The following is a 27,305-nucleotide window of genomic DNA, read 5'->3' on the forward strand; positions in this document are numbered from 1 at the left end:
ACATGAAGAACTGTATTAAAGGATCACAGAGCTAGGAAGGTTGAAAACCACTACCTGGAAGGAAGCACATTTCTAGGAGGATTATTGATTGCAAGGCTGGGATATATGTAGAATGTATATGTTACAAATAATGTACATAATATGTATACAATACACGATGTGTATGTGTATTGTATATAACATGCATGCATATACAACATATGATCAAGCACTTTGTATATAATGAATGAAATTGATGTTTATGAAATTCAAAGTTCTAATTAGATGAATGAATAGCTCCCCCACACTGTAGATCCTGACTGATACATGGAAAAGTATGATGAATAAAAAGGGCATTCTTGGTATAATAATGATGATGATAATGATGATGATGATGTTAATAATAATTTAAAAATAACAGATATGCAGTCTCATATGCTGAGCTGATAGACAAAGTATGTGTGAGACTGGGACATCTATGTCTCCATGTCACCCCACAAATACATACTCACTACAAAGTAGCAAAACAGCAGAGTGGGGCCTGTCAGACCTCCCTTCGGAGTGCTAGAGCCTCAACTAGGATGGGAATGTGCATTGGCAACCTCAGAGCCTGCTCTGAGAAAAACAAGTTGAAGCTTGGCTAACTGCTGTGTGGCCAGTGCTACTCTGCACATGTTCTACCAAGGCTGGCCATCACATGCCGCCAAGGTACTGCCACCAGCTCTCGCAAGCCTGTGCCACCAGTGCCCAACTGCCACACAAAACAGCCAGCAGCCAAGCTGAACCAGGAGGAGTGCAGGATCGCACCACTATTCTTACCCCAGATCCAAAGCCTGAAGAGTGAATAGTATTGAATGAAAGTCCAAAGGTAGTCCACGAAACCTAGCTTGTTTTTACTTTTTTTTTCCCTAAAATTTCAAGAAAGAAAGACGAAAACCAAGGGCAAAGGACTTGCAGCCTCAATGCTGTTTGTGATAATGGCTTCTGAGCTTTGCTGTCGGAGCCCTTGCTGGAAGAGGGTTGACACTCACCTGAAGCCCGGAACTCATTGTGCTGTGGTATCTCTGTTCTCCAGATTTTGAGAAGAAGCTCTGTGGTTTACTCACTAGTCATGCGGTGTGTTCAGGGACCATAGAGGTTAAGACTGCTATGACATCTACATGAATATGCACTGTGGACACAGGAACGACTGTGTCATATGTCTAGAATGATAGCTGATACAGTAGAGCATCTTTAAACTACAACAAATTTTCTATTCAGCTAGAAATCACATCAGCTCTCTTAGGAGAATAACTTTTAAATTGGATATAATCCTTTATCATTGTGGACATGTATAAAATTCTCAATTAAAAAATGTAAGTTATATGGAGAAAAATGCTATATCAGACCAAAGTTTGGATTTTTTTTAAGAACACAATTAACATTTAAGGATTTTGTTCCTGCGATCCTTTAAAGTATTTATAAAGCAGATTCTAAAATATTTTAATTATTGGATAAAAATAAATAGGAATGAGATGTCATAAGAAGTACATATTTCAAAACAAAATGATTGACATCTTTAATAAATTCAGTGCTTTGGTTTTTTTCATTTCTGCTTGGGTAGGAATATGTATGTAGATCTTTTTTAGTAAGCCATTGAAAAATCACTTTTGGAAGCAGGCAGGTTATAAATTATAAATGAGTAAAATAGAGCAGAATTCATGCCGACTTGTATCTGCCAGTTAGTATTAAAGGAAAGCAAATATCAGTATACTGAGAGTAGACTCTGCAGGGACAATAATAAAATTTTGCAGCTTCCTTTGTTATGTGTCATTCTATCTGGGTCACAGTAAAACAATGTGATCAGAAATATTCTGCCTATGGCAACATTAAAAAAAACCCTCTTGGTTGCATTTTGCATAGAGAGGATAAGCCCCTGATATTAGACTACCCTGAGAAGTCCTGAAGTTAACTCCAGTGAATGGCAGGTGCAGGACAGACCCTCTCTGTTCAGAAGTGGCTTGGTGATGAGGGGCCCACCATATGTAGCCCCCCTGAAGCATAGGACAGACAGTTGTTAGATTTCATGACTAACATACTAAGAGGCATAATTTTTCATCTGAAAAAGGCATGGGAATTCACAAACCAGTGTCATATGCATAACTCATTAGCTTATCTGAGTAAAAGACTTACCATGATCTTGATGTTGTAGAATCAGAATGCACTCAAGCTTTTGTAGGTGACATGGGGAGACGGAGTTAACCAGTCCCAGAGCCTGAGCTAGAAGTGGCTTTCCTGAGTCTATTGTACAATTGAAAAATCAAACAATGCTTATGTGTAAGTTACTAAGCTGGGAGCTAAGAACTCTGAGATAACTCAGGTAAGATGGATATAGGACACCCAGGCTGTGCAAAGTGAATTCCGATGTTTAAGTTTGGGAGAAGAAAAAAAGATATGTCACCATTAACACAGCAGTCTGGTATGATTCCAGTAGCAAATGAGAAATTGTGGATTCTCCATTGTTTGTAGGAGATCTGTGGTGCTGTGCTGGTTAGTTTTACCACAACCTAGAATCACCTAGAGTAGCCTTAATGAAGTGTTTAGATCACATTGGCCTATGGGTATGACTGTTGGACATTGTCTTGGGGTGGTAATTGATTTGGGCAGCACCATTTCACTGGCCAGCCCCTAACCTATGTAAGATTAGAGAAAGCAGAAGCAAGCAAAGATCCATGATTTTTTGTTTATTTGTTTTGTTTTTCTTTCCTTTCTTGACTATGAACATGATACATTGAATACCTATGTTAACTTCCTCAAAATGATGGGCTGTATCCTGGACATATAAGCCCCATAAACCCTTCCTGGCCTTCATTGTCTCTTATCAGGGTATTTTATCACAGTAACAGAAATGCAACAAGAACATGTAGAAAGCAAAGAAGAGTGTTTCATTGTAGGATCGGTCATTATTTAAGCAGACACTATCAACAGACACCATGAGATTTTCCCCCAAATGAAGCTGTTAGATCCACAGAAAACATCATTCCTCTTCATGTGCCAGCCAGACAAGTATGCAAGACAAGAGATGACAAACATCATGAGAATTCCATGAAATAAGTCACAGTGCATCCTTTTAGCCAATGTTTTCTTTTATGGATTTTAGAAGCAGTCTGAGACTGAACAATAAGCAAAGTAGTTAACACCCTCCACCTCCATGGTTCTCTGACATTTCTGTCCCTCTCTGAGGCCTTGGGGTACCTACTCTACTGGAGTTCTATGACCAACACTTTCCTTTGCTGAAGATGAACCAGGAAAATGTGTTACCCAAAGAGGACATACCAACAGACAATTCTCCCACAGCTAGTCAGTGTTAAACAACTATCATTTATCCATCTTTTTAGATTCGTCATCTGTCTGTCTATCCATCTATAAATTCAGAGTCAAGCAGCAAAGGGCTGACTCGGCAAGCATTCTGCAAGAGACGTTTCCTCACACGTCCCTTAGTGGTCTTATTGTGGATTTTTACTATTGGTTTATCCTAAAGAACTTCCACCTCTTGAATTCAACTCCTTTTGTCTTCCAGGGAAAAATGATTGAGGCACAGACCCCATCTCAAAGAGGTGACCTAACTTCCTGTAGTCTAACACACACACACACACACACACACACACACACACACACACACACACACACAAAATGGATACAGGTTTCTCTTTTCTTGACCCCTTTTCTTACTATTCCCCTTCTAGAACACTTTAAATAATATAATTTTGGTCCCATTTGGCCAATAAATGAACATTATTAGATAAAACACATGTTCAAATGATTGGTGAATTTCTGGGAGCCCAATGATAGATTCCAGATGGCAGTCCAAGATTAGCATGAAGGTTTTATTCTACTCTCAGATTAGCATTATCAGAAGCTCATGGGAGCTTGCCCAAGGGTATATCCCAAATACCAACTATCTCATTCATTCATGTCTTTCCCAACCTTCCCACAGGAGACAGCCAGGTCTAGAACCAGCAGGTGTCCTGGCCCCTGTAAATCTCTTAGCCTTTGTCTTCCAAACCCTCAGCTTCTAAAACCAGAGATGCCGGGGTGGGTCTCAGTGTGGAAAGGGATGAGGGCAGATCGGCAGGAAGGCTAGGGAGCTTCCTGACATGACTTTCACAGAAAAAATAAAACTAGTGGAAGATCTCTATAAAAATAATGCTGGCTTAGTGTACCAGCAGAGGCTAAGTTTGGAGCCAAGGAGTTGAGGGTGGTACCAGGAAGAGGTATATTAACTGTTTAAATTACTGGACCTCACAGTCCTAAGGAGCTTGGAGAGGAATACATGTGCTGCTGAGAGATAAGAGCCCCACAGCTTAAGACTCCTTTCTAGCCTGAGGTAATCCCAATACTAACGATAGTCCTTCCCAGTGCTATAGAATTCATTACTCACATTCTCCAAAGTTGATTTAGGTTTTACTAAACAATGTAACGTATGGGATTTATCTAGCCTGGGGGTATGTAAAATAAATGCATAGAGAGAGGCAAGTGTTTGGAGACAGACTGATGGCTGTAGGTAATTTAGGCCAGACTGAAGGTAAGGGGATTGACTGGGTGCAATCTGGAGGAAGTGGCAACAGGTCCAAGGACCTCTAAGGCAGCGGTTCCCAACCTGTGGGTGGCGACCATTAGAAAACACATATTTCTGATGATCTTAGGAACCCCCAAACATAAATTTATTTTGGTTGTTACTTTATAACTGTAGTTTTGCTACGGGAGAGGTATCTTGGTTCCTATGTCTTTTCTGATGGTTGCATCCTACAAGTTGAGAACTGCCACTCAAAGGTGTCTTGCAAAATGGAACAAGTGGGCAAGCAATGATCAGCTCCAGCACTCGGATTAAACACGGATGATCAGACGAGCTCTAGGCACTTGGAAGCCTGGGATACAGTCTTCCATGTTCCGCGTGTAGAATGCCTGCTTGTTTCACGTTAAAGCTGCTCCTCTCCCCCGTACAGGTACCACAGTGCCCGCGCTGCTGAACAGCACTTCTAACCAGCTCTGCCTGCACTTCCAGTCAGACATCAGTGTTGCCGCTGCTGGCTTTCACCTGGAATACAAAAGTAAGATAAACTGTCGCTCCTGTCTGGCTCCGGGAGCATCCTCCCCAAAGGAACCAAACCTGCATGTGTTAAACAATGAAATGTTGCTGTTGGGAAGCTCATCTAATACTTACATATAAAATTTTACTAAGCATAGTCTGCATGAAGCGTGTTCTCTACAAACTACAGACTATTGAGCAAATGCAGAAGTTAGTATGTGGAATAATGAGATGAACTGGCTGTGCTTTCAGGCTCTCGCCTTAGGAAACACAGCCAGCCATTTGTAACATGACTGACTTTATGTGTGACAAAAGACACTCACAGTCACATCCCAAAATATAGAGTATGGTCATCTCAGCAGATAATGTCATGGGGCTTTCCTTACAGACTCTCAAAGGTGTTTAAACAAGAACTAGTGAGAACAGGCATTTCAGAGCCCATGTTTATGTGTTATTCATTTTAATTGGAAAGAGACACCACAGAAGGGAGGTGAATTGTTATAAAAGCAGATGTGTGGCTGCATTAATGGTCTGATAAATGGGACAACAAAGGTCAAATCCACAAGCCCACTGCAGTGGTGGATACTGTTGGTAAACCTCGTAAAAGTGAAGCGTGAATTTTCCAGGGAAAGCGAGGTTTATCTGGGACGTGTTTTCAGGCTCTGAAATGGTTTGATGTTGGCATTATCTCCTCTAATAAGCGGTTGCAAGTGAGCAAATACGTGGGTTAGCGTCAATAAGTGATTTTTAAAATTGAGATAAACAGTTTGCTGGAGTGTAATGCATGTGTTTTCAAAAGGCCACATTCCAGCTGATGATAAATATTCATCACCAGCCACCAACCACAAGCCCCGTTCATAGTCTGCCTAAGCCTCCCCACTTATTACAGGCATTTGCATGCAAGTATGTTCCAATTTATGTGAATAGGACTACTCTAGTGACAGTGTAAAATGATCCTGTGAATGTTATTTATGTACAATACTTTTGGAAAATTCTGCTACTTTGATAAATTCTGCGAAGATTTCACAAATAGCAGTTGCAAGCCTTATTCATGACTGTGTTAACCAATCCATTAATATTTTTGCCCTGTTGGAACTCACCACTGTTCTTAGCCCTCGAGAAGTTATCTTACAGTTTCTGGCTTTTCCTTCTCTTTTTGGGGAAGGAGACATTGGTAACACAATTAGCCTGTGATTATTGGGGATAATTATCTACTTTGCACATGTACTGTAGCTCTATTAGCATAATTGTCTCCATCCCACAATATTCTTAGTCAGTATGAGTCTCTAACAGAGAGACTAATTTCCTTCCATCTCCTGTGGAAATGCAGCCTCTTCAGGAACCCAAGACCTTGTGCAAGAATCCAAGACTGTAATTGAGTAATGTGTTTGCTTTTCATTGGACCAAACATGATGTTACATTTGAACTTGGGCTACTCTAGGTTGCTGTCTGTGGCTAGTGCTGTTTTGAAAACTCACATCATTTGTGCACTAAAGGGAATTCAGCCCATTGCTCTAATTTTTCCTGCCTGTTGTAAATGGGAATTGAAAGTATTCATTGAGTTAGCCTTACCACTCTGAAGACTATTGACCTAAGTTGCCAATTATCTCTAATATTTTAATACATTGATATATTTAGGCATGTACTCTAAAACATATGTCTCCAAATCTCTGTAAAAGTCTCTAGATTCATGTTTTTAGTAAAATGTGCATCCATAAGTTTAAAAGAAGATAGCAGCTTCTAGAGCGTATGCCAAGCAATCTTCTTGAGCTGCTGTCTGTTCTTAGGCAGTGCTGTATTTTTGAGGTGAAAAAATAAAAGCAGAAAACCTGTCACCACAATGATGACCAAGTATGCAGAGGCACAGCGAGCATCTTGCCAGGAAAACTGTTTACTAAGCTCCACAGGCCAGGAGCCCCAACTGCCACTGGGAAGGGATGTCACAGATGTCCCTATTTAGTAATGTTCACACCGCACACAAGCCCAAGTCTAAAGTGAGGAGGACCAAGATGCCTGTTGAGACTGAAACCTGAACCACAGTACCTGCTACATACCTGCCTCCAGATAGGACTCCTCAGTGTTTATGTGAATGAAGGCCAGGCCTCCTTAATCCAAAGGGGCACCACAGAATTCTCAAACCCAAACCACTTGCACCTGAAGGGGTGGCACATGTAGTTCCAAGAGTGCACGGTTTGACATGTGTGATCCAGAGCATCTGTGTGTGTGTAACCTAGGGAGCACATGCACATGGACATACAGCATCTCTGAGGACTTGAGTTTCTAAGAGTGAAGAATCTGGGAGCCACAAGGCACTTCGCGCCTACTTTTCTCCAAAGTGGTGCACTGGGGGCTTCTGTGCTACCCAACCAAAGACAGCCTGTGGTGGGAAGGTCAGACCTCCTGTCTTTGTCCCTGAGACAATGGAGACTCAGACCCAGCCTTGAGAGTTTTGCTTGGGTGAAACCAACCTGTTTCCCTAGGCTCTACCTCTCCTGTGTCTGTAGCAGACAGTGTCTGTCCCTCCTGTCCCCTTGAGGCAGTGTGTCTGTCATAAATGAGGTCACCCAGGTACCTCAGTGTTGCTATGGATTCAGAAAAGTTTTTGTTTTATACTTCAACTTTTGATTGTTAAAATAAAAGGGGTGTTTTCTTTTTCATATTTCTACAGCTCAAATGGATGGGATTTCTAAATTGTTCTCAGTCAAGGGATATTTGTGATTTAGATATTTTAAAATTGCTGGGGGTTTTGGGTGTGTGTGTGTGTATGTGTGTGTGTTTAACTATACTTGGGAATTTAAAGGGCTTAAATTGCTCTAGGGCAAAAAAGTTAAGTGAATGCTTTCCAAGGAAGCCTTAAAATTTTGCAAAAGATCTTAAACTTTTTGAAGTAAAGTAATAAGCCCTTTAGCAGGATGGTATCATAATTGAATATTGACAAATTGACAACCTGGGTTAACTCCCTGATTATAATAACCCTTATAAGTATATGTAAATTACAAGCATACTTTAATGACAGTCTCATATTAGTGATACTCATGAGCACCCCGATGTCATTGGTGGGCCTGATTAAGTACCCAAGAAATGGGAGCTTGGACAAGAATCTCACTGTATGCCAGCACATTAGAGAGCTCTTTGTGTCCCCAGTGATGAATCCTGCACCCCTTCCCCACAGAGAGTCTGTCAATAAGCATCTGCTCACAGTGTGGTAAACCGACCTTATGCCTGCCCGTCTCACCTCTCACAGGTTTATCTCTATTTAATCATTCACTGGTTTATAAGGTTTTCTGTAACAATTGTCACTACCCAAAATTTCCCTACAACCTTCTTTTAGTTTTCCTCTATCTCTACCAGAAATGCTTTCCTGAATCTCAGTCAATCATTAAGCCTCCCCCATTGTATCTTAACTGAATTGAGGGACTTGGCATCTTTTAAGTAATGTAAATTCTGGCTTCTCCTCACATCCCGGAGAATTTCAGAGAAGCTTCTAAGAATGTGAGGTCTACTAGATAATCACAGGTTTCTGATACTTTTTGTATGTGTTACATGCAGCACAAAGGATTGCTGAAAAATTTAAAGTTTGTTCCTACCTGTGATCTTTGAACATTTAAAAACCATGCAGTTCAACGCAGAAGGACCATCTAAAACAGTTCCACAGCTGCTCTTCTGAGCAAAGGGACTGGGGTTTCCCACATTGTCCTGCACTAGGCTTTGAGAATCTCAGGTCTCAGCAGATTTGAAAAGAGCAAGGTATATGTTTATATTGTGTTCCCCAATATATTGTGCACTGTAAAAAACTTATATGGGGTCAGAGAACAGCCACTAAATATAGAGGCCAGAAAATGGTGGCACACACACTTTTAATCCTAGCTTTCTGAAGGCAGAGATCCATTTGGATCTCTGTGAGTTCAAAGCCACATTGGAAACATGGTGACTCACATCTTTAATCCCAGGAAGTGATGGCAGAAAGTAGAAAGGTATATAAGGTGTGAGTACCAGAAACTAGAGCTGTTAAGCTTTTAGCTTTTAGCAGCAGTTCAGCTGAGGTCCATTTGGATGAGGACTCAGAGGCTTCCAGTCTCAGGAAACAGGGTCAGCTGAGGAATTGGCGAGGTGAGGTAGCTATGGTTTGTTGTGCTTCTCTGATCTTCCAGCATTCATCCCAATACCTGGCTCTGGGTTTGATTTTATTAATAAGACCTTTTAAGATTCATGTTACAAAGGGGCAGGATAGATTTTAGGAAACTGAGCCCTCCTCTGAAACATCTGTGGACAGTCACCTGCTGGCCAGACATAGTTCCTTACATTCTTGCTAGGTGGACCTTGAGTACTGCTTACAGAATCTGTCAGCTCCAGGATAAAATCTGCTCCTCTCTCCTCTGCTCTTGCCTCACCTCTCCTGGGAGATGGTGGCTACCCTGGCCGTCCCATTCTTCCCCTTATTGTACGCACTCACCTCCATCACCTGTTATGTGCACACATATTCATTGTCTGCCATTGTTATTTCAGCTCCATGGAGAGTGGCAGGACAGACATGACCCCTATTTCTGTCACATTTAGGTCCCTGAACCTCTTCAATGGCTACTGACTCTGTCAGGCATCTTGAAGTCATACAACAAGTTTCTGGGGTGAAGAATGATGTATATTTCAGGCTGAAATAAAAGTAAACACATGAACAGACACATGGGACAACACCTTCTTTTTTAAAAATCTGTAGAACCCAGTGAATGGCATTGATTGCTGGTTTGTTTTCATATAAGTTATTATCGTATAATGATGTCCAGTTGTGATAAATGCTTCAAAAGACATCAAGGGACCACTTTGGTAAGATTTTGTTCCTAATATTCTATTTTAAATGAAATTTCACATAATTATTTTAAAATGCAAGTGAGTTTGGGGGTTTACACATGTAGGAACTGCTGTGGGTCTCCTGTTAGTGCACAGGAGGCATGGAGTAGCTGAAACTTAATTTACCAAGGGTAATGAAGTAATCGAGGTGGGTAGATGACACTGTTCACTGTTGATGACATCATTCTTTGAGATAGAATCTTCTACTGCATAAAAATAAGGAAGGGAGTTGAGCACCAGCATCCGTCTCTTACTTCACTCAGTGCCACTACCTGAACAATGGGTCTACTGAGTAGTGGGAATTTCAGTCAAATCTAAATGTCTTATAGTGACTTGCTTTTACTTAAATAGATGGAGAAGACTTGTGAATATAGTTTCATTCTGTTTACATTAAGCCTATCTCTCAAAACAAAAAGAAAAAGATTCAGTTTTTAAACTTATTCTTTGAGAATTTTATTAATGAACACAACCCCTCCCTGTTTCATGTCCTTTTTTTTCCCTATCCCAATATTGAATGCATCAATCCACTGACACCTTCTAAGTCTGAGAGAAGAGCAGAGCCCACTTTTGAGATTCTCAGTTTTTGGATAGTTGACTTATGAGCTATCTCAGTGCAGACCATTATATATTTCCCTTAATTTGGGCCTCTGAGCTTCTTAAATGCAAGTGTTTATTTCTCTGATATTTAGGAAGCTGCCAGCTGTTACATCTCCAGATTCCCACCCCTTTCCTCATCTGTTTTCCTTCAGGAACCTTCCTAATGTAAGTTTAGGATCATTGTGTTGTATGTTGAATTATGTCTTAGACTCTGGTCACTTTTCCTTCTGTGTTCTCTTTTTATTCCTGCCTCAATGAGTTTATTGTTTCTGTTTTCAGACTCCCCAGTGTTTCCTTCTCTTCAGTCCAGCCTTTCATGCTGTCCCTCCAGTGAGCTTTTCCAATCATTTATTCTATTTTTCAGTCCTGGAATTAGTCTGCTCCACCCTTTGCTTGCCTAATCATGTGTAACTCTTCATTCACATACTCTGGCATGTCATCAATGTTCATGTGACAACGTTTAAATTGCTTGTCTAGTAACTAATATTTGGACCAGCCATTCCTTTCTCTGTCATACATGATTGGGCCTTAAAATTTTAAAAATAACCACTTCTCCCTGATCTTGAGTCCATCTACAATGGAGAAGATTCTAGCCAAGTGTGGCAGTGTGATGTTCTGGAAAGTTCTAGAACCTCCTCTGGGACACATCCTCTGTGCTTGTGCAAATAGTGAAAAAAGTGTTTTACTTGTCACTCAGATTTTCTCCTGTCTTTCTATGACACTGTCCATTCTGGTGCTTGGCCCAGCCATGTTTGTAGCTAATATTCCCAGTGTCTACCATGTCGTGCCTGTTCCTGTCACATTTAGATCCATGGAAAACAGAAACCAGTCATTGAGGCAGACACCCCAGAAGTCAGAACATTGATGACACCCCCCAAAAAAGTCAGAACATTAATGTTTGTTCCTTTATTTTATTTCCCAACAAGAAGCCAGGCATCTGAAATCTTCTTCCACTGATGATGCCCTGGGGAGGTGGGGTGTCTGGTAGGCCAGCACCACACATTTTCTCACAAATTGAAGTGTGGTAGCTTCATGATTGCCTGGGCTGCAAGGACCTCTATTCTGATTCTGGATATCATAAACGAGAAATCAGTTCATGTCTGATGCTTTGGTGATTTCTTTAAAGAGAGCAGATGTCTAAGCTTCCTACTTTGCTTACTCCCAGATCTAACATATTATTCAAATAGCATCAGTTAGCTGGGGGTAATTTGACACTTGTGATCCCGGCCCTCACAGTTGGAGGTAAAGAGAAGGACCAGGAAGGAGTCCAAGAACTTCTTTTGCTACATAGTAAATTTGAGGCCAACCAGGGATATATAAGACCCTGTCTCAAAAGCAATAGTGAACAAATTAATTAATTGAAAAGTTAGGTATATTCATAAACATCCATTCAAATTGCAGAGTAGCTTTAAAATCCAATAGTTCTATTTCATTACTCTTCTACCAAGTTCTTAGTTGTTTAATGAACAAGCTTGTCTTGAATGTGCACAGTCTAAGTTTTGAAGTTGTGTTAAGAATTGAAACTTTCCTTAATAGGCTCATCAAATTTTGAGCAATATCAGAATCCAGTGTGCTATATTATTATACATATTGTTCTTATCCAAGTGTCATTCATCACCATACTCGTACATCCTAAGAAGGCACAAGCTAGCATCAGGTTTCCTCAACTCTCTAAAACAATAAATATTGCACATGCACAGACAGCAGTCAAATTTGTGTTTTAAATACACGGCATCACAATTTGAGGGTACAAAGCCTCACTATAAGTCATGGGCCAGGAACTCATCTTTAGGGCAAGTGTGTACAGCTGTGTTGGCCTCAGGGAAGCTTTCCCAGGTGGCTGGAGATAAGCAGGCACATTGGAAATATCTAGCAAGGTTCTGATGACTCTGTGTGGTGGCTTTGATGAGCTGTCCCCAGGCCTGAGCATACTTAGTCCCTAAGTGGCTCTTCAGGAGGGTTTAGGAGGCATGTCCTTGCTGAAGGAGGTATGTCACTAGGGGAGAGCTTTGAAGTTCAAAAGACTCTTGCTGGAGCTGGAGAGATGGCTCAGTAGTTAAGAGCATGGCCTGCTCTTCCAGAGGACATGGGTTCAATTCCCAGCACCCACATGACAGCTCACAACTGTCTGTAACTCCACTTCCAGGGGACCTGACACCCATGGCAAAACACCAATGCATATAAAATAAAGTTTTAAAAAAAAGCTGTTAAAAAAAAAAGACTCTTGCCATTCCAGTTTGTTGTCTCTGCTTGATCCTTTTCCTGTTTGCCTCTGGAAATGTGAGCTCTCAGTTGCTGCTGCTGTGGCGGCGGCTGTGGCTGCCATGTCTGCCTGCTGCCATGCTTGACTTCCCTATGTGATTGTGATGGACTCTGACCCCTTCAAAACCATAAATCCAAATAAACCCTTCCTTCTACTAGTGGCTGTGGTCACAGTGTTTTATCACAGCAATTGAAAAGTGACTAATGCAATATGCTAACTGAAGAGCTAATAAATAAAAGCATCAAGCATGTCAGACATAAGACACTAAAACAAAATAAATGTATTAGAATTCTGGATAGATTTTTGCAAGAAGATATTATTTTAATGAATTACCTTACTTCACTCAGTGTCACTGCCTGACCAATGGGTCTACTGAGTAGTGGGAATTTCAGTCAAATCTAAATGTCTTATAGCTGTTTACTTTTACTTAAATAGATGGAGAAGACCTGTGAATATAGTTTCATTCTATTTACATTAAGCCCATCTCTCAAATGTCTACATTGTATTTGATTTTTTCCCTCTATTAATATAACACACTCAACAAAAACTTTTTATGGCCGTGGTTTCAGACAAAGCCTGAGCCTCTTGTTCAGAATCCCTGACACTGCAGTAAGTGCACACGTGGGTAGATTTATTTTCGTGTAATTGAGGAAAAGTTCAAATGTGGTGTTTGACATTTAACAACCCTAGCTGAGTCTAATGGTCTGACTGTTCTGAACCAGCTGTCGCTCTAGTAAGCTTAAGTGGAGCAATTCCGGAATTTGTGATGGATATAGCTCCGTGGTAAAGACAGCTGGCGAGGCTGGATTTTTAGCAGTCTTCTCCTTCGTGCAAAAGTGTGACAAATTTAACTAGCACGCCCACCTAGTGGCCCTGTGGAAAGTAGGAAAGTAGGATGCTTCCCTTCCTGCTATAAAGTAGGGACATGTTCAGATGTATGTCTTTGCGGCTGCAAAGTTGTTTATTTTGGTTCATTTGTTAAAGTATTGTTTACCACTTAAGAACACCTGGTTTCCTAACATTGGCTCTTTAATCATAAAACACAGAAGTGGATTAGCTAGCAGGAAAAGAAATGACGGAGATTCTTTAGGCCAAATTTATCACCTATTAAATGGCCAGTGTGGACTACCCTGCCCCAGGTAGTGTGCTTCGTGACAGATGTGTGCTAATTGTCTACACGAATGTTGGTCACTGTGACACAGCATCACAGGCTGGAGCTCGGACGGCCTAAGTATAATTCTCACAACCCTGGAGCTGGAAATCCAAGGTCAAGGCATTGGTAGAGTCTTCTCCTGATGAGGACCCACAGGTTGGGTTCATAGGTTCTGTGCAGGGCTCTTACTCTGCATTTCCTTCCTACAATAGCATTGATTGTGAGGATCAATGTCATTCTTACCCAACTCTAGTCCCCTTCTAAAGGGCCCACTTTTAAATCACATTGGATGTTAAAATGTGAGTGCTAGAAAGATAAACATTTGTCCCATGATCATAGGAAACTAGAGGAGGAGAAGAAAGAGGAGGAACAAGGGGAGGCACAAGAGGAGACTATATTGTTTCCATTGATTCTTAGTCTGAAACTGTGGAAGTTGATGGAACATCAACTGTAAATTCAACATGAAAGTAGGGCTGTGCTATGGGGCTTGGTGACTCATTGTTCACTGCAGCTTGACTTTGGGTGTAGACAAACATTGCCTGGGTAAATCACTAACCAGGGTTCCACAGAGGAGGCTATTGGGCCAACCAGTGCTTCCCAAGTGCTGTGTTTTTTGTGGTGTTGCACAAACCACACCTGTACTGAGATCAGGTAAACCTTGGAAACCCAGGGTTGAATAAGGTGGAAAATGGCCTATCTGTGAAGGATTACTCTGTCATTAAAATGCTGAACCTCTAAACCTGTAAGTCGGCCTTAATTAAATGTTTTCCCTTGTAAGAGTTGGCATGGCCCTGGTGTCTCTTTACAGCAATAGAAACCCTAACTAAGGTAGAGATATCACTGATTATCAGCAAAACTTCTGTTTTAGGATGTACAAGGCTGACATAGATTCAATGATAAGAATTTTTCAACAGCTGTGGTAATGTGTACCTGACATCCTAGCATTTGGGAGGCTGAGACAAGAGGATTGAGAGTTCCAGTTATTGAAACTGCCTCAAAAAATTATAATCAACTAGTAAATTAGAATTCATATTTACTTGTACTGTACAGAAGAACTGTTCTTTAATTATAGAGGTTCTACGTTTTACAAAAGTGTTAAATCCCACGAGCTATTGTCAACTGGATGTATTGTCAATCTAAAATGCTTGCGATACCTCTGACCTAGTACCAGTTGCCCATCCTTCTAATCTACTAGCAGCTAGAGGCTGTGCAGCTTTACAAAAAATTGTCTTACCTTGTATCACCAGCTCTGGGAAAAGATCAAAAAGAAAAATTCACAGTGTGGTTCCTACTCAATGCACATTGGTTACCACCTCATAAAGCTAAAAGTCCCTTTGTTGAAACACTGTCAACAGAGACCATTTGTATTTACAGCACAGCATCATTGACATTGTCTTTTTTTCTTTCTTTTTTTTTTTTTTGGTTTTTTGAGACAGGGTTTCTCTGTGTAGTTTTGGTGCCTGTCCTGGATCTTGCTCTGTAGACCAGGCTGGCCTCAAACTCATAAAAATCTGCCTGGCTCTGCCTCCTGAGTGTTGGGATCAAATGCATGCACTACCACCACCCGGCTGATATTTTCTTTTTTTCTTTTTCTTTTCAAAATTCAAAGATAGCCTTTTGTGTCCACACATTGTAATGATGATCTACCCACATATTGAAATGATGTGTGCATGCATAAATGTTTCTGTTCTAGTTAGCTTTAATTCTCAATTTGACATCGCTTAGGGTCATCTGAGAGAAAAACCTCTATGGAGGAATTGCCTGGGTCAGATTGTCCTGTGGACAAGTCTATGGGTATTTTCTTGGTTGTTCATTGGTGTTGGATAGCCCAGCCCATGGTGGGCAGTACCATTCCCTGGGCAGGTGGTCCTGGACTCTACAAGAATGCTAGCAAGCATGAGCCCATATGAACTTCTCCATGGTTTCTGCTTCAATTTCCTGCTTTAGTTCTTTACCCTCATTCCCCTCAATGACAAACTGTAATCTAGAAGTATAAGCCAAACAGTTGACTTTCTCTCTAAGTTGCCTTTGGTTTAAGGGTTTTATCACAGCAACAGAATAAAACTAGAAGATTGTACTTTGCATTCCCTCTGTCAAATATTCCAACTCTGAATCTCTCCATGTAGATCTACTTCCCACTTTTTTTTGTTATTAGAGTTATTGTTGTTTTGAGCTCTTCAATCAGAGTAACATATTCACACTAACTTGTGAATTGTGAAGACTCCAGACTACACCATTGGCAGTGGGAGCAATGCTCAATTGAGAAACAGCCTTTGAAGTTATCTGGGTGTGTACCTTCTGCAGAGTTTCTGGTTATCCTATGTAGCTGGAGTTTTCTCCATTCCTGCTCAGGACTACAGCCACTCAGACCCAAATAAACACACAGATGCTTTCATTAATTAAAACTGTTTGGCCTAATGGCTCAGGCTTCTTGCTAGCTAGATCTTACACTTAAATTAACCCATAATTCTTATTTATGTTTAGCCACGTGGCTTGGTACCTTTTCCCAGTTCTGCTTTCACATCTTGCTTCCTCTGTTTCTGGCTGGCAACTCCTGACTCAGCCTTTCTGTTTCCCAAATTCTCCTTTCTCTTTGTCCTTCCTATACTTCCTGCCTGGCTACTGGCCAATCAGCATCTTATTTGTTAGCCAATCAGAGCAACACATTCACAGCATACAGAGCAATATCCACAACAATTCTACTCTGTTTAATTTAAAAGCATGCAGCTGTCATGTGTTGTCCATAATTTTCACTTCTGAGATTCAAGTGAACTCACTCTGGATTTTTTCTGCTGGTTTCTGAGCAGTCACAGTGTACTCTGGAGACCTGATGGGCTATCTGCTCACCTCTGGCACACAACATTCACACTTTATGATCAGCAGTAGGTCAAGCCATTAAACTCTACTTTTAGTCAAATTAGGACACTTATCTTTTTAATGGCTTTGTTTCATGGTCTTTGCTTCTACAGGCTAGATTCATGGGAGTTAAAAAAGTTCCTTCCTACATTCTAAATCAAATTGAAACTTTATGTATTAGCACATTTTCAAAGTCCACATTTTAACATCAGAATGAACAGAAAATATATTCATGGATAATAAATTATAAAACACCATAATGTGTTAGCCACCCCCATACATACAAATAGTCACATGTTCTTCAGATTTGTGAGAACAATCCTCATCTGGTCTTCAAGTAGATCAAGGAATCTGGCTCTGCATGGGCCACCTTTCAGTGAAATCCCTCATTAGGTGTTCCACATCATCATGTATGTTAGTTCAGAGTATACCAAGATTAGATAGGGATAGAAACTCTGCCAAAGTAATCTTGCAAATAATTTTCCAGTCTCTTCTTCCTAGCTGTTGCTGCCTCTGAAACACTCATGGAGAACTTTCCTATCAATCTGTTATATTTAAATTTATCAACTTTTTAAAAAAAATTATATTGTATTTATCTGTTTTTGAGACAGAGTGCCATTATATAGCCTAGTGGCCTCAAATACTCAATACCTCTGCTTCATCTTCCTGAGTTCTGGACTTCCAGGCATGTTCCAACACCATGCCCCGTTTAACTAGTCTGTAGGTTGTCCTTTCTGTGTTTTTGGAGCTTCCTAGACATATGTTTGTCATGATGAGAAACTCATATGTATGGCTTTCTGCCACTCCTGGGATGCATCTACTCAAAGCTTAATGTGAGATACAGTCCAGTCACCTCAGGCAAATAGTTCTCTCCCAACTCAATGTGCAAGACAGTTTTGGTAAAGAGTGTCCTCCCTCACCTGATGTAGACTGATATACTCGTGTTGGCCTAGACTCATCACTGCATCCCACCCTGCTTGATGCTTGTCATACCACTTTTATTTCATATTTTGATTATTAATTATATATTTTTAAAAATATCCAGATAAATGAGAGAACTGAAAACCACCCCTACATATGCTGAGTGTTTACATTCTTAGTTTCTAACATACATAACTGCATGGGAGGTGCTGAGATGGAGGAAAAGCATGGTGGTGCTTCTTTCTGCATTTCAAATACCATGATATCTTTGGGGAACATTCTCAGTTTCACCATATTATTCTCTGACTAAAATGATGTCTTGGTGTTTTGTTATTAATTAGAAAACACATGCTACATTTCCTGTGGTGACAGATATCAATATTACCTTTTTCAAAGGACGAATTCAATTACAGTATAGAATTTAAAGAATGAGAAAATGAAACCCAATTAATATGCAATAACTGCATATAAATCAACATATAATAAAAATACATTAAAAAGGAAAAACACATTATACAGCATGCAGAAGGGGAGGCAATTCAGCTATTGATATCTGGTATTACTCCTTACCATTTTAGTCTCAATAAATATCTACCAATTTAATCTCAGTAAATTTTCCTTTTTGATCTTGAACATTCTGCTATTGAAAACTTAGTTCTTGGCCCTATCTTTTGAAAACCTGAATTGTTCCAAAGTGATGCTGTTGTCAAATGATCATAAATTATACTTCACAGTGTTCCAAACTTTAATTAGGTATTTTTCAATAATATTTTATTATATTTTAGTGAAATTTTAAAAATGAAGCTACATACACATAGAGAGAGGAGGGGGGAAGAGAAAGAGGGGGGAGAGAGGAAGAGAGAGAGAAAATGATCTTGCTAATAGTCTTTAGTGTATGGATTTTAAATATAGCTGTGATATCCTGTGTAATTGTCTTTTTATATTTGGCAGTTTTATCTTCTATGAAAAACCTTAAATGGCTTAAAATCTGTGTTAGAAATACAACATATTGCAGTTTAACACAAATTGTGTTTTATACTTAAAAACAGCTATTTAGGGAAAAAAATCTAACTTGGGAAATTTTTGTGACATATCTCATAGCTACTGCTTCTCTCGTGTGGAATGGCTGCACGCTGTGGTGTGGAGTGTTTTAACAAGTTCATGGACCAGCCCAAACTGAATAGCAGGGGCTCAGGTGGACATGCCCACTAGGAAGGAAAGGGGCACTGATCTCTGGATGGTCTAGGATGCGTGGCTTGCAGCCTCAGATTCACAGAGAGGAGGGAACATGCTAGCACCTTGTGGAAGCCACGGGCAAACGCTACACCATCTCCTGGTATGGCTAGATCAGCCAAAGACTTCTCTTAGGTTTTTTGAGTGGGATCAGCTGGAAAGCTCTCTGGGGGATTAGAAGCGGGGAGCATCCATCCCAGTGGCTGTGCTGAGCATGTACAGCACTTCCTTTGACAATGTCTGCTCTTTCCAAGAGCTTTGTGTCTAGAGTTGGGGTCCAGGCCCTACGCCCATGTGAATAAGCCCTGGGTGGAGGCAAAAAGGTGTTGCCATTGAAGTTGCCTTTCAAATTCATCAAACTCATCATTGCCTTGTTATTATTTGTGTCTTTGTGTGCGTGAAGCCCTAAGGGATGAGGCAGCATAGCTGGCACAGAGTGGGTAGCTCTGCACGTGGGGCAGTCAGCAGGTATGCTCACAGTAGCTAAAATTTAAAATGCTCTTTCAATAAAAAATACAAAGCCAGATATTGGGGTAAATGCCGACAGATCAGGGAAAGGAACAAGCTACTGCCACATCTTACCTCTAAGACTCCTCATCCTGAAAAACCTTCAGTTCCTGCCTCCTTATGCCTTATATACCTTTCTCCACCCAGCCATTACTTCCTTCTTAGTGCTGGAATTAAAGGCCTGTGTGCTTCCCAAGATCTCAAGTGCTGGGATTAGAAGTGTATGCCAAAATAAATAAATAAGTAAATAAATAAATAAATAAATAAATAAATAAATAAATAAATAAATAAATAAATAAATAAATAGAAAAGGAGAGGAAAGGAAAGGAAAGGAAAGGAAAGGAAAGAAAAGAAAAGAAAAGAAAAGAAAAGAAAAGAAAAGAAAAGAAAAGAAAAGAAAAGAAAAGAAAAGAAAAGAAAAGAAAAGAAGTGTGTACCACCACTGCCTGGCTCTATTTCTCTCCTAGACTGAGAAACTGTAGTCCAGGGTGGCTTTGAACTCACAGAGATCCAGATGGATCTCTGCCTCCCGAGTGCTAGGATTAAAGGTATGTATGTGCCACCACTGCCTGGCCTCTATGTTTAATCTAGTAGCTTGTTCTGTTCTTGAATCTTCAGGCAGATTTTATTAGGGTACACAATATATCACCACAGCTCACCATGCAGGGAAACTCAAGGATGGAATGACCCTGCTGTACCAAGGCTGTTTGACTCTAAATTAATTGGTGCTCCCACCACCCAAGACTCCTTCCTTTGTGACATAATGTGTTCCTCTCAAGTTCCAGAACATGATCAAAAGTCCACGATTACAGGGAGACTCACCACCTGGAGAAGCTCTTCTCTTCCATGGAACAGTGCAAGAATGGAAGCCAGCTTGCATCTATAGACAGCTCTGGGCTGTGAAAACAGAGTCTTAATTAAATTAACACAGTTACCATCATCTATCCTGCAAGAGATCCATTGTTAGAATGTACCAATCTTACAACACTCAAATCTTTTTGGTGAAAAAAAAAATTGCATGTTTTATTCTATGAAATACCGTTCTTGTACTTTTTTTCACTTTTATGAATGTTATGGCTATTAAATAAGAGAGTTAATTGTTCTGATATTTTGGTCTGGATTCAAATAGTATATGATAAATTTCTATTACAATCGGTGAGTACCTGGAATGAAGGGAATTATAAGGAATATATAGTCCTTAAATTATATATTATAATATATTCATTATTATGTTATTATTATATAATATTTTTATACTTATAATAGAATCATAAGGAATCTATTCGAAGGAAAGACCCAGATTACAAAATTCTATGGCTGTAATTATTGGTCCTGTTTACCCAAGGTTGGACTATCCACGAGGTTCCTGTTTCTGGGGGTGTTGCAGGGGATGGGGAGAATGAATGAATGAATGTGTTCTTGCACATCTTTTCCTAGAGAGTAGGAATTCCCAGATTTCCAGACTTGTAAAGTCTCCTCAGAAGGCCCGAGAGATGATAAGAGAACACCACTGCAGGCTTTTCCTGCAACAGGAAAAGGTTACTCCGTTGCATCTGTATTGAAATTGGGGTGCTAAATGTAGCTAAATGTGGAACTGACCTTTTTTTTTTTCTATCTAAGAAAAACCTGGATCCCTTACAGGATGGAAATGGATCAGGGTACTATGTAAAAAATCAGCTTGTGACTTAGATTTAAGGTTATGTAAGGCCCTCCGGACAAACGGCAGGAAGTGCAGAACCCTGTGCTTGTCTCTACGGGAAGCGATGGAAAGCAAAGCTTCCACTGTTGATGACAGAAGTGTTTTTGGCATTCCCTGACCCCAGCCTCTGTCTTTGTGTCTTTCTAGCTGTGGGTCTGGCTGCGTGCCAGGAACCTGTTCTCCCAAGCAATGGCATCAAGATAGGAGACCGGTATATGGTGAACGATGTGCTCTCCTTCCAGTGCGAGCCCGGGTACACCTTGCAGGTAGGCCCCCTTGGGGTTGTGAGGGAGGCTCAACACGGTCGTCTTTAGTGTTCACACCCCATGTCCAGGCTCCAGGTCACGTCCAGGCAGCCAGTTCGCTTTGTTCTGCTTGTTGTGAAAGAGCTATCGCTGCAGATTATCAACCCACCATCACCAGAGTCAGCTGAAGCACCTCAACAGACCTCCCCGTTGTATTTTTCACAATGATTTTATTTCAGAATTGGGTGTTCTTCCCATAGTCATGCACATAAACACTACAGAACGAGGCAGGATCAGTGTATCTATAAACCCCCACCTGGCTCCCAGTGATGGGAGATGCTGCTATGCCCTGAGCATCATCAGCACCAGCCCATTTGTATTTCCCGTGATTCCACTCAGTGTATTACTACCAGATACCCTGCTTATCCCCTCCACAAAGAACCATTCAATGACTTTCAAGAAATGTTATAGACAAGTTTTGCTATGAATTTTTAAGTATTTTTTTAATAAAATCATGTGGACATTTCCATAAACACATTATAAAAGGACAAACAGCAAGATGAATGCTTTTTCTGTTGTGTTTCCTGTTCCAACCATGTGTTATAGAAAGCAGTAGTCATAACTGATCCTATTCATGTTTGTACTCTTCATGCAATTCAAGTCATGAAGTAGTTTCTCACGTTTATTGTAGCACTGAATTCGATGTCTTCTTAAAGGTGTGTCTCTGAGATAAGCTCTGCACCCATCTTCATTAAACAGATTGAGTGAGGATCAAGGAAGAGGTGGGATAATATGCAATGAAATAATTCCACTGTGTGCAATTAATCTCTCTACATGTATTGGGTAAGCATCTATATCAAGTACCAGTGGACAGCACCTAGCAAATACTAGATCAGAATACAAGAACTCACATCATTCCCCACAAACCACATGACATGAGCTATGAGCTCTATGATTGGAGAAAATGTCTATTAAATCCCCAGCATGCTTCAGTACGTGGAAAGTGTAACTGTTCGCAGTATTAAAAAAATTAATATATGCAAATAACTACATATAGTTACTTTCACAAAAGCCAGACTGTAGCTCACAGTCCTCGGATCTTGCCTGGTGCAGCATTAACCATATGGACTCTGCACACCCACATCGAGGATTGTAGAAATGGAGTTTCCCTTTTAAAGTTCTGTAGCTCTGTGACAGAAACAGGTGCTTACTCAGGCATGGGGAGACTAATCAGGGTGGTTCTTCAAGACGAGCATTGTACTTGCTCTTATTACAACAGAGAGAATTCTGTGTCCTATATCATGAGTTCCACATGTAGAGCCTCCGGATCTACTTCCACATGCTTTCTGTGTCATCTCTTTTCCATTGGCTTTTGTTATAACAATAGATCTAGTCTACTTTTCTCCTGTGAGCTGTACATTTCTGCACTGTGTCCTCTTCTGATGTCCACGCTCTTCTGGGTTGAAGATGTACTCTGGCAGCTTCTGTTGGCTTCCTCTTCAAAGTGATAGTTTAAGACCTTGGAGAGCAAATCCTCTTTCAAACAGGGATTTCCTATAACACAGAGTTGATCATCTTCCTAGATACACTAGCCTATGAACACACATCAGATTGCTTCCGAGCCCTGCTCATCAAATGTTAGCCAAGCCATTGTCTTCACTGTGAACAGTACTGAGTCCAAAGTTTGGGGGGGTGGGGGTGCCAGAGAAATTTGTTAATATCCATAAGAACAGAAGTGGATGCTGAGCTGCTTTTATTGCTAACACAATTTGACTAACACACTAATTACTTCGCACACACAGATCACACACTGTCCTGCAAAGCTCTGCTCCTGATGCAGTTCTCACAGAGACATCTATGACAGAGAATGAAACTGGTAGACATTCACAGTTGTGCTGCCAATAAATCCTGAATATCTGAGTGACCTCTGAGACCGACACAACATAAATGTGTTTTCATGCTCTTTTAAAACATAAAAATCCAAAAATTATACTTTGAGTAAAATCTTGAAGATAAAATCTCCAGTATCCAATTCTGTATTTTATCTATTATACAAATTTTGTTTGAAATCACTCATCCACAATGTTTATGGTACTGTCCATAGCAGAATATGTTCTAGATTTGAAATAAGTGACCATTTTACTGACAATCTTCAATAAATATCTTTAAAGGCTTTTGCCCTTTATACTTAACCATAATTCAGGAAGAAATATATTAAATGTAATTTAATGGGCCACAGAATATATAAACACATTCACTTTAGCATCAGACTGTCTTATTGAAAAACACATATTTTTCAGCTGAATGTGCTAGTGCATGCTTTTAATCCTAACACTTTGAGAGACCATGGCAAAGGAATTGTGAGTTTGAGGCCAGGGGGTAACAGAACAAAACCTTGACTCAAAACCAAACATTGTAATAAAGACAATGGCTTAGCATTCATTTGATGACCAGATGTAAGAAGCAAACATATTCCTCCTTTAGAACTATTTTTAAAATGCCAGGAAGAATGAGAAAAGAAATTAGTTTTGTGGCAGAATAATTAGCTTTGGAAATCAACCACCTTATCTTTATTGGCCATAAATGCAAATTTATGCTTCCCTGGACTCCAGTATAGTTTTCCTCAGTCACCTCAGCGCCACTTGTAGGTGGTAGATGAAATGTACAAGGTGAGAAGAGATGCCAGAGATTGTCACTGAGTCACAGGAAAGAAAAATAAAAATAGAATACCTCTAAGGGGCCATCTAGAGTAGTGGGTCTCAACCTGTAGGTCTCGACCCTTTTGGGGTCAAAGACCCTTTCACAGGGCTCACCTAAGGCCATCTGCTTACCAGATATTACATTATGGTTCATAACAGTAGAAAAATATAGTTATGAAGTAGCAACAAAAATAATTTTGTGGCTCAGGGTCACCACACCATGAGGAACTGTATTAAAGATCTCAGCATTAGCAAGGTTGAGAACCAGTGATCTGGAGCCTTCTGTTATAGTCTAGAGAGTTCAGCACAGAGCGTCCTCACAAATCTCTCCACTGGTGTTTGGATCTTTAGAAGAGGAAGTTCACGTTTTGAAAATGGAAGGTGTACTGGTACTGTTTGGGGGATCACAAAACCCTGAGTTGTGAGGATTCATTTCAGGACAGACAAGTAGCAGCCATGAGCTGCTTCCCAGTAGACCAGCTGGGTCTACTGATCTGCCTGTTACACTGCAAAGGTAGACTGACAGTGAACATGTGTGGCTTGTGCAAAGTCAGGAAAGTTGCCCCCAAATGGGCTGGCAGCAAATTCTAGCACACCACCCTATCACTCCATACCATTTGTCAACAATCACTCACACCTCACGAGCCAAATACTGTGATGTTGCTCTTGCTGGGATCCTAAGACCACCTTTGCCTGGTTCTGCTTGCCACTCTTGTGCATGGTAAAAAGTCAACAGAAATGTCGCCTTTTTAGACAGTCAAGAGTTTGTTAATGAAAAGGATCACATTTGTGTTAATTGATTGATTGATTGATTGATATTTCCAAATGGAACTCATTAACGATAGTCAGATTCACGGTTTTTAAAGGTCCACAGAAAGGTTCCCATATTGTTCATCTCTAAACACTGTGCTAAAGTTAAGAAAAAAAGCTTGGTGGTTTTCTTTTCAACAGGGCCGCTCACATATTTCCTGTATGCCGGGAACTGTCCGTCGATGGAATTATCCTTCCCCCTTATGCATTGGTAAGTACATCTTACAATAGCCTTGCTGAGTGATCCTCATCCAGCCAGCTTGCTTCAACCTATGCCCTTCCAGGTCCCACTCAAAGCACACATTGTCCCTCTCAAAGCACACATTATTAGAGAGCACAGTCACATGGGGTAAAGTCACAGGAATGCAATGAGCACATCCGTGGGGAATTCAGAAGTTCAGCTTTTGGGGGGACTTTGGATCAGTCTACACACGGAAGCTCTGAGTCTCCTAGCTCAAGGTGCCAAACAGTTCAAATCCATGCCAAAATCCCCATTTATTAATGTATGAAGGAAGTTGGTAACAACTCTGACAGCCTGAGTGGTATTTCTGAACATGCTGTTAGCCTCGGGAAAAGCATGTTTGCAGAAGCAAAGCTCTCAGAATTACAAGCAAATCATTGAATCTCTAGAAACCGGCATGTTTGTATTCCACATTGAAAGGCCCAGTGATGGACAACCCACTGTCTGTTGAGTGGGAAGAACCTATGCCTGAGGTCCAAGGCATCCCAGTGCAAGTCACAAGGTATCCAGCCCCTGACCAGAGCCATAGCATTAGCTTCCCCAGAGTTTGTAGGTGACATCACCACACTGCAGACATCACCAGTGCCTGGCTTCCTTTCTTGACCTTATCCTAGAGACTGTGCTTACCCTTCCAACCAGCCCCACCTCCTCCAGTCACTCACCAACTGGCATAACGGAGCCTGTGGCCAACCACAAATCCAGCCACACTGAGCTTGTCATTATTTAAAATGTCCTTAAGTTGTTTATCATGCGATTTTTAAACATGACTTTTGATATTTTTTTCCACACATTGCAGTCAGATAGTATGGAGGGGAATTGGGTGCTCTTGAGTTGGGGTAAGCCTTAACATTACCTGTCAAGTCCTACTCTCAGTTTCTGCCCCTTGTGCCTGGGCTAGCTGGCTCTTCATGCGGTTTAATACCATCAGTATCATTTACATTTATCCTCCCACAACTCAGAGCATTTTGACAACAGGCGTGCCTGGCTCATCACACAGTTTATCCGCCTGGCATTCCAGAATAAGAGCTATATCAATAGCTGTCTAAGAACCCGGCTTGCTGCAGCAGAGGCGCTCTGACTCTTCCTGAGTCTGCAGGGTCCTCCCACACTGGGATCAGCTGTCGTCACATTCAGATCTCTGATGCCCACATCCCATTCAAGCAGCCCCTATTGTCTGAGACTGAGTTAAGAGAAAGGACCATCTATGTCCACAAATCAAGCAACTTCTAAGGTTGTGGCATATGATCCTCTGGGCTGGTCCCAGTTTCAGGATTTACTTTGTTGACCATGATCATATAGTGTGTTGGTCCACGAGGTCAACATGATGATAACTGTTGTATGCTTCACTGGCGTCCTGATTTCCCTGCTTCCCAAACAAATGTTAGCTATGCAATGATTTTGAGGAATACACAGTTTAACTGGCTTGACTGCGTACAGAGGATAATGTATGGCCCCAAATGTGGTGAGCAAACAGAACTCCATGCTCTACAGTGGCCTTGCTCAGGAAATAATTCCCATCTGTATTCACCATCATTTTCCCTTTCAAGGGAGCATTCTTCCTCAGAGGCCAGTATTTTACTTGTGACGCACAAACATAAATTTCTCTATTAACATGCCTTCCACACAAAAAGCTCCTGTGTAAAGCAGAGGCTTGTATCCCAGCCTTGGCCTGGAAGAAGAAGCTGAAGGATGTCAAGGAGCCTGTAGATTCTCTACACAGACCACTCATCTTCCTGTGAACTACCGCTTTCCCACATTAAGCAATTTCAATTCTTTCAGCTCTAAAGTGGAATTGACTCCCAGCATACATATTCAGATGAGGGCCATTGTGTTTGCTCTGTGCTTTATAAGAAATTGTTTTATTTGAATTTGAATAACTAACTTACATTAGCAAGACATATGACTTTTACATGTCCTCTAATGAGTTTTTATATTAGCAAATACTAAAGTTGCATCAATTTCTACATTTTTTGGCAAGGCGTGCAGAGAGATCTCCCATTGTCAAAACTCACACATGACTGCGATGAGCCTTGAAGACTGACATAAGAAATCAAAGCATTTTGTAGCTGTTAGCTCCAGATTTATCTGAGCTGAGAAAGTCAGGAGCTGGAGTCTGTAGAGAGATAATATTTTACTCACTGGCTTCCTAGAAGCCTCATGTCCTAATTCCTTATAATCGCAGAACTAAT

At 40.7% G+C, this 27,305-nt stretch overlaps 1 protein-coding gene across 2 annotated transcripts in view; it reads left to right on the forward strand.

Annotated features, from left to right (window-relative positions):
• Positions 1–27,305, forward strand: part of Csmd1 (CUB and Sushi multiple domains 1) — a 1,611,441-nt gene that overhangs the window by 1,449,044 nt on the left and 135,092 nt on the right. For both annotated transcript variants that reach the window (XM_042262873.2, XM_042262874.2), the window contains exons 37-39: positions 4,965–5,069; positions 21,269–21,387; positions 25,017–25,086. In XM_042262873.2, coding sequence (XP_042118807.2) covers positions 4,965–5,069; positions 21,269–21,387; positions 25,017–25,086 — 294 coding nt within the window. The remainder of the gene's footprint in view (positions 1–4,964; positions 5,070–21,268; positions 21,388–25,016; positions 25,087–27,305) is intronic.

This window comes from Peromyscus maniculatus, chromosome 17 (genome assembly GCF_049852395.1).
Source record: "Peromyscus maniculatus bairdii isolate BWxNUB_F1_BW_parent chromosome 17, HU_Pman_BW_mat_3.1, whole genome shotgun sequence".
In the NCBI taxonomy this organism is placed as follows: Eukaryota; Metazoa; Chordata; class Mammalia; order Rodentia; family Cricetidae; genus Peromyscus; species Peromyscus maniculatus.